Raw genomic sequence first — 15,000 nt, forward strand, 5'->3', positions numbered from 1 at the left:
AAAAAAAATGTAAAAAAAAGGGGAAAAAGAAATAATACACAGTATAACAAGGAGCAGGGAATGGGGAAGGGGCAAACCATTCTCTTGTAGCCAGACTTTATCCATTTCTCTTTTAGACTTTTCCCTCTTTCTCTTACTACTTGACTTTATCCATTTCTCCCTTCTGGACACTTACAGCTCCTCATAAAAACTTGCCATTGTCTTCAGAGGTTTGACATCAAAAGTTATTTTATTTAAAGAAATATCAGCCACAAAAACACTTTGTTTACGTTTCCACACATCCTGTCACTCAAATTATTTATGTCTTACATTTCTTCAAATCACATTTTTTACAATTTCTCTTTAAATTAATAGCCACAGGTCAGCACCAGACAGTGATAATTTCATTCTACAACATTAATGTTTGAGAAGACTCTTCAGTGTTTTTGTCTTTTTTTTTTTCTTCTCCATAAAAATGTTTTCCTTCCCTGATATATCAAGAACTGAGACACACAATTGCTCTTTTAATAATTTGCTTCCATCAATAATACCACAGGAAAAAATGTCCCGCCTATGTCTTCCACTATTAGATGCAAGAGTGTACTAAGGGCAATGAATTAACAACATTAACAAAAACTGTAAGCTAATGCTGCTTACAAGAAATTAAAGATTGGTAGTGAGTGTGTAGCTTACTGTAATCAGAATGCTTACCAGCCAGGCTGTCCTTACACAACTGGAGGTGCCTGATGAACAACAGGTTCACCTTCAAACCATTGCTTTCAGACAGGTTGCAGATAAATACCATGAGACCCCACAAGAGAACCAGATAGAAAGCTCAAAGAACAACACAAGCAGAGACAAAATTCTGGCCAAACACACCTTGAGTTGTGGAAAAGAGGTGCCTTCAACTATGATGCTGGACATGACCATGCTTCTGAAAAAATAGTTATTTCTTTACTACCCACAAGGGGCTATACAGAGGGAGGACAAACAAGGACAGACAAACTGATTAAGTCGATTATATCGACCCCAGTGCGTAATTGGTACTTATTTAATCGACCTCGAAAGGATGAAAGGCAAAGTTGACCTCGGCGGAATTTGAACTCAGAACGTAACGGCAGACGAAATACGGCTATGCATTTCGCCCGGTCTGCTAACGTTTCCGCCAGCTCGCACATAAATACCATGAGCTTTCTATCTGGTTCCAGATAGAAAGCTCAAAGAACAACACAAGCAGAGACGAAAGTCTGGCCACACACACCTTGAGTTATGGAAAAAAGGTGCCTTCAACTATGATCCTGGACACGACCATGCTTCTGAAAAAATAGTTTCAATTGGTGCCATGTCCAAAATTGATGACAAACGTTTAGACAATAAATGGAAATAAGAGACAAACATATTGTGCTATTCCACTAAAAAATTTAATCTAACGGTCATTGTTGATCCACCCAAGCCTCTAAAACAGCTTCTAACTGCTGCAGCAAAGAAATCCATACATCTTTTGAAGAACATCAGAAAATATAACTGTTTTCCAAGTGGCTTCTTTTGAAACCAACATCTTCAGAGAAGAGGAAAAATCTGCCAACTTTAAAAGTTAAAGGAAAAATCTGCCCCAAAACTGATTTCCTTCAACTCTTCCAAATGAAGGGCCTTTTTTTCTGCCACTGTACTCTGTTAATGACTAAAAGAGATTGATTCATAGTAGGAAAATCATTTCCCTGAGAACAAAGAATAAAAAAATGTCTGACCATTCTGGAATGCAATCAACATTGGTAAAAAAACATTCTCCATCCACTGAAAATAAATATCCATTTTGGTGCAACTTACCTGTGGATGTACTGAATGATCAGCAGCAAAACTCTGGAACTTGAACGGAATGTGTATTACTTCCTTGGGTCTCATCAGTATCTGCTTCCATTTTCCATCCACATTGCTCTCAATAAACATATCCTCTTCCACTGGGGTGGTCACATTGGTCTGTGACTTGAAATACCTCCATTCTTGAGCATCAGTTATAACGCTAAGGTTAAAAAGAAAAACAAGAGATGGTATGACCATTATTGTCATCATCACCATCACCATCATCAGTATTCTATTTTCATTTGTTGATGTTATTTAACTGCAGGTCAGCCATGACCAAGCAGATCTGATCCCTTATACAAAGAAAGTATAAAATGTCCCTAGACCGGTGTGTCTCTTTCATGAACCCCCTGTGGGACCTCACTCTGCTCCTTGCACTGGATGTTATGCCAGTCTATCACAGTTACTTTTTGCAATGGGTACAACTGAAAAAGAGCTTGGTAAACTTAGGAAATACGAGTTGATTTTACAGTGCTGTTGGTTAAAGCAGGGAATTATTCCTACACTGTAGTCCTTATTTATAGCCATGTAACCTGGGCCAAATAAAAGTCAAGTTTCCTTCCAACATACACACTGGTAATGAGAGGATATAAACTGCTCTCCTCTTAAATAGATGTTACAGCTGATTGACTCAGCTACTTATGCTCTCCTACAGAAAATTACAGCCAACTCATCTGGTACAGTGCATCTAGGGTAGTACACACAGGTTCTAAAAATACTGTCTGATAAGTATACCTATTTCTTTACTAGCCACAAGAGGCTAAACACAGAGAGGACAAACAAGGACAGACAAACTGATTAAGTCGATTACATCGACCCCAGGGCATAACTGGTACTTATTTAATTGACCCCAGAAGGATGAAAGGCAAAGTCGACCTCGGTGGAATTTGAACTCAGAATGTAACAGCAGACAAAATACCACTAAGCATTTCGCCTAGCGTGCTAACATTTCTGCTAGCTCGCCGCCTTTACATGTGTAAGTATATCTTTACACGCTGAAAGAGAAGGCATATGTGTGGTGGCTGGAGGTGCTGGAAATAGCTCCCATATACCCATATGTTCACACCCTGCTTTCTACAAAAAGGAAGGATACATATGTATTCAGAATTATGCAGTACTGAATAATTTAATCAAAGATTAAAATGATAAAGACTTGAACAACTTTTGATCTGTCCAATCAGATATATCTAGGACTAGAATAACAACCATCACCTGACCATCCAAACATGTTGTTCCCTCTCCGACTCTTTTGCAGCTACTCCAATTATATTTATGTGAGAGCTCTTTAATCTTTGATTAAATTATTCAGTTCTACATAATTCTGAATACATATGTATCCTTCCTGTTTGTAGATAGCAGGTTGTGAGCAGATGGGTATATGGCAGCTATTTCTAGCACCTCTAGCCACCACATATATGCCTTCTCTTTCAGTGTATAAAGGTAAACTTTTAGTTTTTCTCTCTTCTTTTCTTTCTTGCAAGTTACATGCTGTCTTCCCTAGTGCTGGTGGCATGGAAAAAGCTCCCAGTACATTCTGTAAAATGGTTGGCACATGGAAGGATATCAAGCAAAAGAAACCATTCCAAAGATGACACTGGAGCTCAATGCAGCCCTGCAGCCTGCTTGTTCCTTCTCAAACTATCCAGCTTGGGAAGCAGACATCAGAAGAGGATGATGATGTTTTTCATCTTCCAAATTATTCCAAGTTTGTTCCTCACACTCCCCAAAAAATACTAGACAGAACATTTTTTTTTTAAGTCTTTCTCCTTAACCAAAATCATAAGGGACTCTCTTCCCACACCTGATGCTCAGGTTTTCCTTTCCAACTGACTACCAACACTTTATATGAAGATTATTCACATCAGCATATCATGTTAACAATATGTCACATTACAGCACACAGCAGATGTTCATCCGTTCTATCCATGGATTAATATTGCTGTAAGATTTATATTGAGTTAAAACCCAAGTTAAAGTATCCGATCAACAACTTGAATAACCAAGATTTTGAATCTCCTTAGAATATCTCCAAGCTGTTAAAATTGTGTTCTCTTGGTCAAAGTGTATACAGGTAATGACATTAGTCACTCTGCCTGCTGAAAATAGCAGTCAAATTTTCCTGAAATAACACCAACTGAATACTATCTGAGATATATGATGCAGGAGAGAAAAAAAAAAGGTGGGATGGTCATGATGGAACGATTTTGATCACATCTGCTCAGCAGTGGTCAACCTAGAGCTATAACTTTAGCTTGTCGTCTACAACATCTATTTAAATTAGACCTGAAGTTAATTATGAATGCAGAAACGAAGTGATTTAAGTGGCTTCTATTTTCTTTTTGAATTTTAGAGTAAAAAAATTGAATATTTTCACTTAAATCATTGGAAGAATTCACAGGAAGATAGTGATTAAGAAGTTCTCCTTCTTTGTCGTGTTAACCACTTAAGTGTGGATTTAGATTGGTATGTCTCATACACTGGTGAAATCTGACAGAAGCAGAGTATTGATTTTTATAGACGTAGGAGTGTCTTTGTGGTAAGTAGCTTGCTTACCAACCACATGGTTCCGGGTTCAGTCCCACTGTGTGGCACCTTGGGCAAGTGTCTTCTACTATAGCCTCGGGCCGACCAAAGCCTTGTGAGTGGATTTGGTAGACAGAAACTGAAAGAAGCCCGTCGTATATATGTGTATATATTTAATTTTCATCTGTCTTGCCCGCATTTTCGTTCTGGTGTCCGCTGAATTTTCCTCTAGAGAACATTCTTTTCTTTGTAGTTTGATCATAGGTGATCTACTTCTAGCATATGGCCGACCACATAGTGGCTTGCCCTCTAAATATACATATATATACAAAGAGCAATAAAGATTCAAGTTAATTTTAAAAAATTTACTTGAATATGGTACCTAACTTAGATGCACCAAAAAAAACTATACTGATTTAACAATACAGTAATGTGGGGTGATTATAAGCGAGAAAGAAGCAACAAGAATGGATAGGTATTTAGTACGATCGTTTCATACAAGGACAGGTTTTATTAAAAGTTGCAAAGATTACAGCATATAAACGAGTCCCGTACTCATCAGCTAAAATACATGTAAGTTCTCTAGACATCCTAGTGTTTGAGGCTATACTCACGAAGTAATGTAGATAATTAAACAGATTTCTAAAGTTCATTAAAGTTCTTTAAAGATGATGTACAGTCTTATCACAGAATTTTAAAAAAGTTTTGATAGCATCACAGAGAAGGTGACCTAATCCATATGAATTTCCATAGAATGATGAGGGATTATATACTCACAGAAGACAAATTTATCCATTGTTAATTACAACGAGGTGGGTCTCAATTCTGCTATTAGCATTACAGAGAGGGTGAATTAATCCTTGTATATATGCACAGATTCCAATGGTGTAGATGTAATTTCCAGAGAAATGGAGATGAATTTCATATTCACAGGCGATAAATTTACAATGGTTGAACACAATGAGGTAGGTATCAATCCTTGTTATATGATTAGGTGTTTGCCACATTAATCACATTACTGCTATCACAAGAGGCTGTAGCTATTTAACTCTTAAAGGCTGAAGGGCTTACATATATATATATAAGTCAAAAATATCTCATACAGTTTTAAAACAACAACCTATGGACACTCACCATACATTACAATATATGAACCACAATGGACAAATAAACTTTATTTTAAGAAAAAATAGTTCTCTACTTCTACAAGACATACTGTAAATCCTCAAGTATAATCCACATTTTCCCCCAAAAATTTAAAGGTCAAAATCCCTAGTGCGTACTATATACAACGTTAAACATGAAAAATATTTTCTAAGCAATGTCCGAGTCTCTATTTGCTGTCTGGCAATGTTTATTCAGATGCATTTTGTGATGTCGAGCACGAAAATACCTTAAGCTAAGCCTGAAAGCAATGAAGTCATAAAAGATTCATCCATTACTTACAGTAAGCAACATTTATTAAAATAAAAGTATTCAGAACACAGAATAACATGTAACAAAAACAATTTGCAAACATATTTACATTCCCATATAACAGTTAAGAACACCATTATTGTATTACGCATGCGCAGAATTGTTTGTTTGACTAGGTGCTGCTGGCTTAATTACGCACGACTCAAGTTAGAGAAGGAATCCCAATTATACACAAGATTTAGGTCTTTCAGAAGTACAGCTGCCTAAAAATCCCATGTGTATTATACTCAAGGGCAGACTATACTCGAGGATTTACGGTACATAGATTAGACACATACTGTGGAATAAGCCTAGTATACCAAACCATTTTCAAAGATACCATAGCATACCAAACCAAAGATAGCAAACCGAAGCAAAGATAAAACAGCATTAAATGTATGCTTACCTTAGGTCAGAATCATCATATTCAATAGTGACCATTTCTTGTAAATCGCTTGGATTGAGGAGAACAAATTCAAAGAACTCTGCCACAGCAAAGCTAGGGAAGATTACATGTTCTTTGGTAATGCTGGAGTTTAACATGTTCATAATGCATTCCCGTTTGGTTTGCTGGCGGTAGAGCTCCAGCATTTTCAAATCCCGAACACGTTGGTTCAAATCATCTTTGTGAGCCTGAAAGAGATCAACATTTTAAGGGATGTTTTTTTTTTGTTTGTTTTTGTTTTTGCTTTTTTACAATTGAATTTCTATATTTTTAAACTCTTTACTCTTTCACTTGTTTCAGTCATTTGACTGCGGCCATGCTGGAGCACCGCCTTTAGTCGAGCAAATCGACCCCAGGACTTATTCATCGTAAGCCTAGTACTTATTCTATCGGTCTCTTTTGCCAAACCACTAAGTTACGGGGACGTAAACACACCAGCATCGGTTGTCAAGCGATGTTGGGGCGACAAACACAGACACACAAACATATACACACATATACACATATATATACATATATACGACAGGCTTCTTTCTGTTTCCGTCTACCAAATCCACTCACAAGGCTTTGGTCAGCCCGAGGCTATAGTAGAAGACACTTGCCCAAGGTGCCATGCAGTGGGAACGAACCCGAAACTCTGTGGTTGTTAAGCAAGCTACTTACCACACAGTCACTCCTGCACCTATATATTTAATTTTTTCAAAATTCTTTTATTCTCTTTTGCTGTCTTTTGACTATTTACAATAATAACTTCATAAATCGATGCAAAATGTCTTTAAGTGCATAACAATTGCTCCAATATAAAAATCACAATTTATGATCTGATGGTCAGTAGTCCAGCACCTTGATTGAATGGTCAGTGGGATTTTATATGCGAACAATTTCCAAAGAAAAATATTGATGAAAAGATTGAGATCAGAGAGGAAGACATTGTATTCAAAAGACAGGATGGATCTTGCAGAATGCTCTGGTGATTTCTTTGAAAAGTCTTCGTAATAATATTGTTCAAGAACGTCTCTCTGACAGGCCTGGCATTAATGTGTTTGCTAAATAAATACGTAGGAATATCCAAAGAGGCAGTCTTTGTTCTCCCAACAGTACTAATAAGACAATGTAAACAGGTGCACACATGCACACACATGTACACCTACACACACACACACATACAAACACACACATACAAACACACACACAGACACACACACACACACGCACACACACACACATACACACATACGCATACACACACACATACACATACACATACAAACACACACACACAAACACACACACACATACATACACACACACACACACACACACATACACACACATACATACACATACACATACACACACACACACATACAAACACACATACACACACACACACACACACGCACGCATAATGGAGTTGTAGTTTAGTGTTTCCATGCACTTATTAATCACTGAACAGAATCTTCTATATTTTTCCAATAAAAAGATTATTTTTTTAACTCGAATAAAAAGATTGAAATATTAGAAGGACCCAGACATGGCAGAAACGGTAAAGAGTCAAGCTAAATGCCATACGGCATGTAATTCCTTTCTCTACAAACCGATTTCAAATCCCGCTAGGGTTGACTTTAAATTTCCGCAGTTAAAGATCAATGGTGTACTGGAAGGGCATCCAGCCGTAGAAACACTGCCAGATTTGACTGGGCCTGATGAAGCCTTCTGGCTTCACAGACCCCAGTAGAACCGTCCAACCCATGCTAGCATGGAAAACGGACGCTAAACGATGATGATGATGATGATGATGATGATATACTTTTAAAATTTTTGGACAAGAACCAACGTGAGAATTTATTTATAGACTTTATGAGGGATAGAAAACACAGTTGGCTGAGCTGGTAACATTTCAGAAAACCAGCCAAGAGGTTAATGGTTCATATTCTCATAATCCCTTCTCACTCAGAGCTCGGTCTTTGAAAAAACTAAAAAATCTCAAGTTTTGTTTCCATAGTAACCGAACTCAGAAACCAAAGCAAATCTTTCTTTCAAATTCAGAAACCAAAGTGAGCCTTTCTTGCAATCTCAAGAAATTACAATAATAATTTGTTGTTTAAAAAAGTCAATGAAGACTTCATTTTTCTGTAGTGTAATTGGTGAATTCTGCCTGGTGATGCTTGAACCTCTCTAAGATAGAAGATGAACTCAGCCTTACAATTTAACAGTGATGTCTCTACCTACAACACCAAGTTGTTCCTCACTGCATTCATCATCATCATCATCATCGTTTAACGTCCGCTTTCCATACTAGCATGGGTTGGACGATTTTGACTGAGTGCTGGCGAACCAAATGGCTGCACCAGGCTCCAATCTTGATCTGGCAGAGTTTCTACGGCTGGATGCACTTCCTAACGCCAACCACTCTGAGAATGTAGTGGGTGCTCTTTATGTGCCACCGGCATGAGGGCCAGTCAGGCAGTACTGGCAATGACCTTGCTCGAATCTTTTTACACATGCCACCGGCACAGAGAGATATATATATATACTTTATTTAAAAAGCAGCGGAAAATAAATCATATTACTCTATCTCTGGTATTTTAGTACTATTTTATCCTCATCTGATTATTAAACAGTTTACAAGTATTAGATTTTGCACTGCTAGCAATGGCAAATAAAATTTATTCTTTTTCACAAACTACATTGATTTATAGAGCCAATTCTAGAATCCATATTAAACAAATGAGAGACAAATAATTCCATGGCTAGAAAATAGTCTATTGCAGAATTCTTTCCAAAAGAAATTTAAGACGTTTTCTCTACAGTTCCATGAAGTGAGGCAATGATAGTTATTCAAGTGTACTCTAATGTGAATTAGAACTCACATTTTATATGTTATTCACCCAGCCATTAGTACATTAGAATTCATAAATGTGTGATGCTGACTTAAACACCCAACCAGCTGTTTACTGTCTGCCTGCCCCGCAAACAGAACCCAAATATAGATTATGAGCAACATTTTGGCATCAGTGAAAGAATCTTAAAAGATGAAGAAGAAATAAATAAGAAAATAATAAAACCAGAAAGTGTATAGGTTACAGATGTTGTTTCTGAAATTAGCCGTGAGAAATTGATAAGAAACTTTGGCAGGTATAATATTTACTGTTTTGCTTTAAGGGAACTGAGAGAGGGAAGAAGAGAGAGAGTGAAATTGAGAGAGAGACAAGCAGACTGACAGACAGAGTAAAAGATAAAATTATAGAGAAAGAAACAGGAAGAAGTAGAGAAAAATAGATGGATGGATGTAGAGAGGCGAGAGAGTGAGTTACTGTGCTGAGAGATTTATGATATTTCACAAATATTGGTTTAAAAGTTTGGCACAAGGCCAGCAATTTCGGGGGAGGGGGTAAATCAATTACAACAACTTCAGTTTTCAACTGGTGATTATTTTATCAGCCCCAAAAGGATAAATGACAAAGTCGACTTCAGTGGAATTTGAACTCAGAATGTAAAGATGAGCAAAATGCTGCTAAATATTTTGCCCAGCGTACTAATGATTGAGCCAAATCACCATCTTGCATTTAAGAAATATTAGCTCAAAGGGTTTTTTTATCCGACTGGATGAGATGTTCATGTAATGTGAGATCTTGAAGAAGTTAGAATTATTAATGCATATATTTATTAATTTAACGACTGCATTTTTGTTTTGATTCTGTTGTTGGTATCATCATCATCATCATCATCATCATCATTTAACATCCACTTTCCATGTTAGCATGGGTTGGATGATTTGACTGAGGACTGGCAAACCAGATGGCTGCACCTGGCTCCGATCTGATCTGGCAGAGTTTCTACAGCTGGATGCCCTTCCTAACGCCCTCCTAACTCAAGGAAGCCAGCCCCCAACCCTCACCAAGGAGATTAAAGGATACAAAGGTGTGGTAATCAGTTTCAATTCCTGACAGAGAACTGCTTTCACTTATATATTCAATGCTTGTGGGAAAGCCATGAAGAGTTCTTGTCTTAGAAACAACAGTAACATGGCCAAGATCATAAAGTATTGAAACATCTGCTCACAAAATATGAATTCACAAAGAAATTATTAAAAATCTAAGAGAGTGAGTGTACATCTAAATTTATGTCATTCCAACCATAATTGTGCTGACTTCTGCTTTTTGTATATCAAGAACAATACCATCCTCCTCTTCATCATCATCATCATCCATCATTTTGAATCCGGGTTTTGTCCCTGTTAATAGGGGTGGCTGGACCTACATCAATGCCATAGCAACTGCCCTCACACCATTTCACCATCCCTTCCTTCTCTCCTTCCCCCTGCAACTACTCACGTGAAAGTGTTACGGATGGGCTAAGTAACGGAGGAACAGGCAGAATTACTATAAGATGACTTCATTGTACACAGTGCTCAGGTGCATTACAACTCGCAAGGAAAACTAATGAAAACTGCATGAACAGTATATAGGATATGCACACGAAGTGAACAGGGAATGAGTCTTAAAATGAAACAGGCGTAGGAGTGGCTGTGTGGTAAGTAGCTTGCTTATGAACCACATGGTTCTGGGTTTAGTCCCACTGTGTGGCACCTTGGGCAAGTGTCTTCTACTATAGCCTCAGGCCGACCAAAACCTTGTGAGTGGATTTGGTAGATGGAAACTGAAAGAAGCCCGTCGTATATATATATATATGTGTATGTGTGTGTATATGTTTGTGTGTCTGTGTTTGTCCCCCCAACATCGCTTGACAACCGATGCTGGTGTGTTTATGTCCCCGTAACCTAGCGGTTTGGCAAAAAGACCGATAGAATAAGTACTAGGCTTACGAAGAATAAGTCCGAGGGTCGATTTGCTCGACTAAAGGTGGTGCTCCAGCATGGCCACAGTCAAATGACTGAAACAAGTAAAAGAGTAGAAGAAAAACAGTGGTGGGAACCATCAGGTGTGCTGTTGGTGAATTTCAGGAAGCATGGAAGTTTTGAAGGATGCGGTGTACTGACAGCAAGCAAGTGATGTGGGTCGTTTATTCCATGCTTCAGCGACTCTGAACATGAAAAAGTGTTTCTCAAAGTCATGGGTGTTGTGTTGTTTTTTTGATCCTATTCTTTTAATTGTTTCAGTCATTTGACTGCAGCCATGCTGGAGCACCGCGTTTTAGTCGAGCAAATTAACCCCATGACTTGTTCTTTGTAAGAAGCCTAGTACTTATTGTATCAGTCTCTTTTACTGAACCACTAAGTTACAAGGATGTAAACACCCCAGCATTGGTTGTCAAGCGATGTTAGGGGGACAAGCAGACACACCAACATATAGACACACATACATATGTGTATATATATATATATATATATATATATACATATATATATACACACACACATATACACACACACACACACACACATATATATATACACATACACACACACACAACACACACACACACATATATATATATATATGTGATGGGCTTCTTTCAGTTTTCCATCTACCAAATCCATTTTGGTCGGCCCGAGGCTCTAGTAGAAGACACTTGCCCAAGGTGCCATGCAGTGGGACTGAACCAGGAACCATGTGATTGGTAAGCAAGCTACTTACCACACAGCCACTGCTGTACCTATTTTGTAAGCATGTGCACAAGTGTTGGCCATATGGAATTCAAAAAGGTGCCCAAGATTTTAGTTCAAACCAACCAGCTGCAGCCTCTTAGGCATGCATACCCTATATATGTGTCATTCTAAAAACGAACACACAAACACAGAGTCAGAATCTTGAAGTTATGCGATAAAGCCTGATTAATTCAAAACAATATGAATAAATAATCGTTACATTTGTCAGCGTAATCTGAATGCTAAGGGTCTGAGGTGAAACTGAGATGCATTTCAATGTTAATTTATCTTAAATGGGTAGAGTCAGTCATATAACACGTCTTCTTGCCTGGGCAGGTATAAGGTCAGAAATATATAAAAGAAAGGTGAATAGTTGCTTGATCTGACTAGTAAAGAGTTGGCTAACCACAGCAAGGTACTTAACACTTAACGAGTGAGGCAACATATGTACTTAGTGTCAATAGAATGGTTTGCGTAATCATTGTGTAGTAGAAGAAACTGACAGTAGTCATACGTTGAAATATACTTAGTCAACGACATAGTATATTTGTAGTAGCAGCAGTAGTACAAGCTGAACTGTGAGCAATATTTTCATCTCACACGATAACAGTTTGGACGGCAGGAATTCGTTATTTATTCTGTGCCAAAGTATTCTGTTATCAAACAGGAGTCTATATTGCTGGCTGAATTTCATAATGAGACAATATGTTTATTATACATAGGAATATGTCAGGGCACACACACACACACACACACGTGTACGGCGGAGGTAAAGAATACGCCCACCACCCGTTTTCAGCGCACTCCTAACCCTAAACACCGCGTGTGCGTATTCTTTACCTTCGCGTATAAGTATATATGTTAGCATGCACTCGACACACATACAGGCATTCTTTCGGTATGAGTCTCATTTACGTCACGTGTATTTGTTTACATTTGAAAAAGAAGATCGTCGCTTTCCGTAAAATTTTTATTTTTTTACATATGTGGGGTTGGGGGTTAGGGTTAGGATTAGGGGTGGGGGGAAGGGTATCTTTTTTTTTCTTCAGAAATGTAAATAAACCCACGTGGGTTTATAAGTGACAGTTATGTTACTAGTAACGAATGATCGCCCACATACAAACAGACATACACGCACGTGTTGTGTGTGTGTATGAGGGGGGAGGCGTATCCAATCCCTGGAATCGTGGAGCATGGACGTTCAATGACTGACTGATCGATCGATTGATATGTGCGTGTGTTCACTTTTTATGTCTGACTGAAGCCGTCCTCCTCATTATTTGATTAACATACTTTACAAAACGATAGTGTGTAGGTTCGATTTTCAGTAGGAACTGCTTCACTTCCTTTGTTACCAATACCCGGAGAGAAGTCCTTGACTTTGTACTCGACCCCTTCTCGAACGAAAAACGGGGTTTAGGTGCGAGAAAGAATATAGAGTTAAGTCCCTTGAACAAGGGAAATAACACGTTCCATAAGTTTTGCGCTTGTCAAAGGGAAAATAATCAATGAGACTTATTCTATTTTTTTTATATCTGCAACAACTGGAGTAAAAAGATCTTCAAGTTTAGCAACAGATGTCTTAATATAGAGTAAATTATTTATTATACAGTATTAAAGACAATAAAGATACAAAATAGTAATAGAAAATCAGTCAGAGCTAAGAGAAGAATAAGATGGAATGAATTGAACTTGAAATATTGTATTTATAGTGCTTCTGGATCTGCTCAAGGAACCAAGGAATATAAAACAAGACTGACACGATTCTTAGTCAATTCATTGCTTTTAGAAAGTAACCTGCTTTTCTTTGTTGCTGGCATGAACGTCCAAAACGTTGTGGGGTCAATAGGATAAGATATAATACGATAGAGGTTTTGACTGAGAAATGAGAATGTTGTAACAACAGATAAAACTACAATGTTAAGAAGGAAAAGATCCTCAGTGACGGATGGGTGAATAAGAACCTTATAATACCAATAAATAAACCCAAGATTCCGAGTTCGATTCCAGGCAGTGACCTGAATAATAGTAATAATGATAATAATAATAATAATAATAATAATAATAAATGTCTACATAGGTACAAAGTCACACATTTTGTGGAAGAGGCAGCCAGAGCTTAAACAGATCCAGCAAAACATTGCAAGACATTTATTTTATTCACGGTTTTGGCAGGTGCAATAAAATGGGCTCTCAGGAATTTCCCAACCCCTGACTTATAGTAACTATAATAATAAGGATCAATGAAAGAACAAACTATCGCAACAAGTCATATTCAAAAGAATAACCATAACCACTGTAACAAATATGACAGATGTTCTCTTCTACTCTAGGCACAAGGCCTGAATTTTTGGGGGAGGGGGGGCAGTCGATTAGATCGATCCCAGTATGCAACTGGTACTTAATTTATCCTTTTCTACTCAAGGCACAAAGTCCGAAATTTTGGAGGTAGGGGCAGTCGATTAGATCAATCCCAGTATGCAACTGGTACTTAATCTCTTGACCCCGAAAGGATGAAAGGCAAAGTTGACCTCAGTGGAATTTGAACTCAGAATATAAAGACAAACGAAAACAAATATGACAAGGAGTTGCTGTGTGGTAAGTAGCTTGCTTACCAACCACATGGTTCTGGGTTCAGTCCCACTGCATGGCACCTTGGGCAAGTGTCTTCTTCTATAGCCTCGCGCCAACCAAAGCCTTGTGAGTGGATTTGGTAGGCAGAAACTGAAAAGAAGCCCATCATCATCATCATCATCGTTTAGCGTCCGCTTTCCATGCTAGCATGGGTTGGACGGTTCTACTGGGGTCTGTGAAGCCAGAAGGCTTCATCAGGCCCAGTCAAATCTGGCAGTGTTTCTACGGCTGGATGCCCTTCCTAACGCCAACCACTCCGTGAGTGTAGTGGGTGCTTTTTACGTGCCACCCGCACAGGTGCCAAACAGAGCTGGTTAACGGCCACGAACGGATGGTGCTTTTTATGTGCCACCGACACAAGGGCCAGGCGAGGCTGGCAACGGACACGAACGGATGGTGCTTTTTACGTGCCATCGGCACGAGGCAGTCGGGGTGGTGCTGGCAACGGTCGCGAAACGGAAGGTTCTCTTACATGCCACCAGCACTGGTAACA

At 38.4% G+C, this 15,000-nt stretch overlaps 1 protein-coding gene across 2 annotated transcripts in view; it reads right to left on the minus strand.

Annotated features, from left to right (window-relative positions):
• Positions 1 to 15,000, minus strand: part of LOC115217814 (nephrocystin-4-like) — a 179,050-nt gene that overhangs the window by 93,099 nt on the left and 70,951 nt on the right. For both annotated transcript variants that reach the window (XM_036507789.1, XM_029787496.2), the window contains exons 20-21: positions 6,224 to 6,450; positions 1,807 to 1,999 (exon numbers count right to left, since the gene is read on the minus strand). In XM_036507789.1, the coding sequence (XP_036363682.1) occupies positions 1,807 to 1,999; positions 6,224 to 6,450 (420 nt within the window). The remainder of the gene's footprint in view (positions 1 to 1,806; positions 2,000 to 6,223; positions 6,451 to 15,000) is intronic.

This window comes from Octopus sinensis, linkage group LG12, assembly GCF_006345805.1.
Source record: "Octopus sinensis linkage group LG12, ASM634580v1, whole genome shotgun sequence".
Taxonomy (NCBI): domain Eukaryota; kingdom Metazoa; phylum Mollusca; class Cephalopoda; order Octopoda; family Octopodidae; genus Octopus; species Octopus sinensis.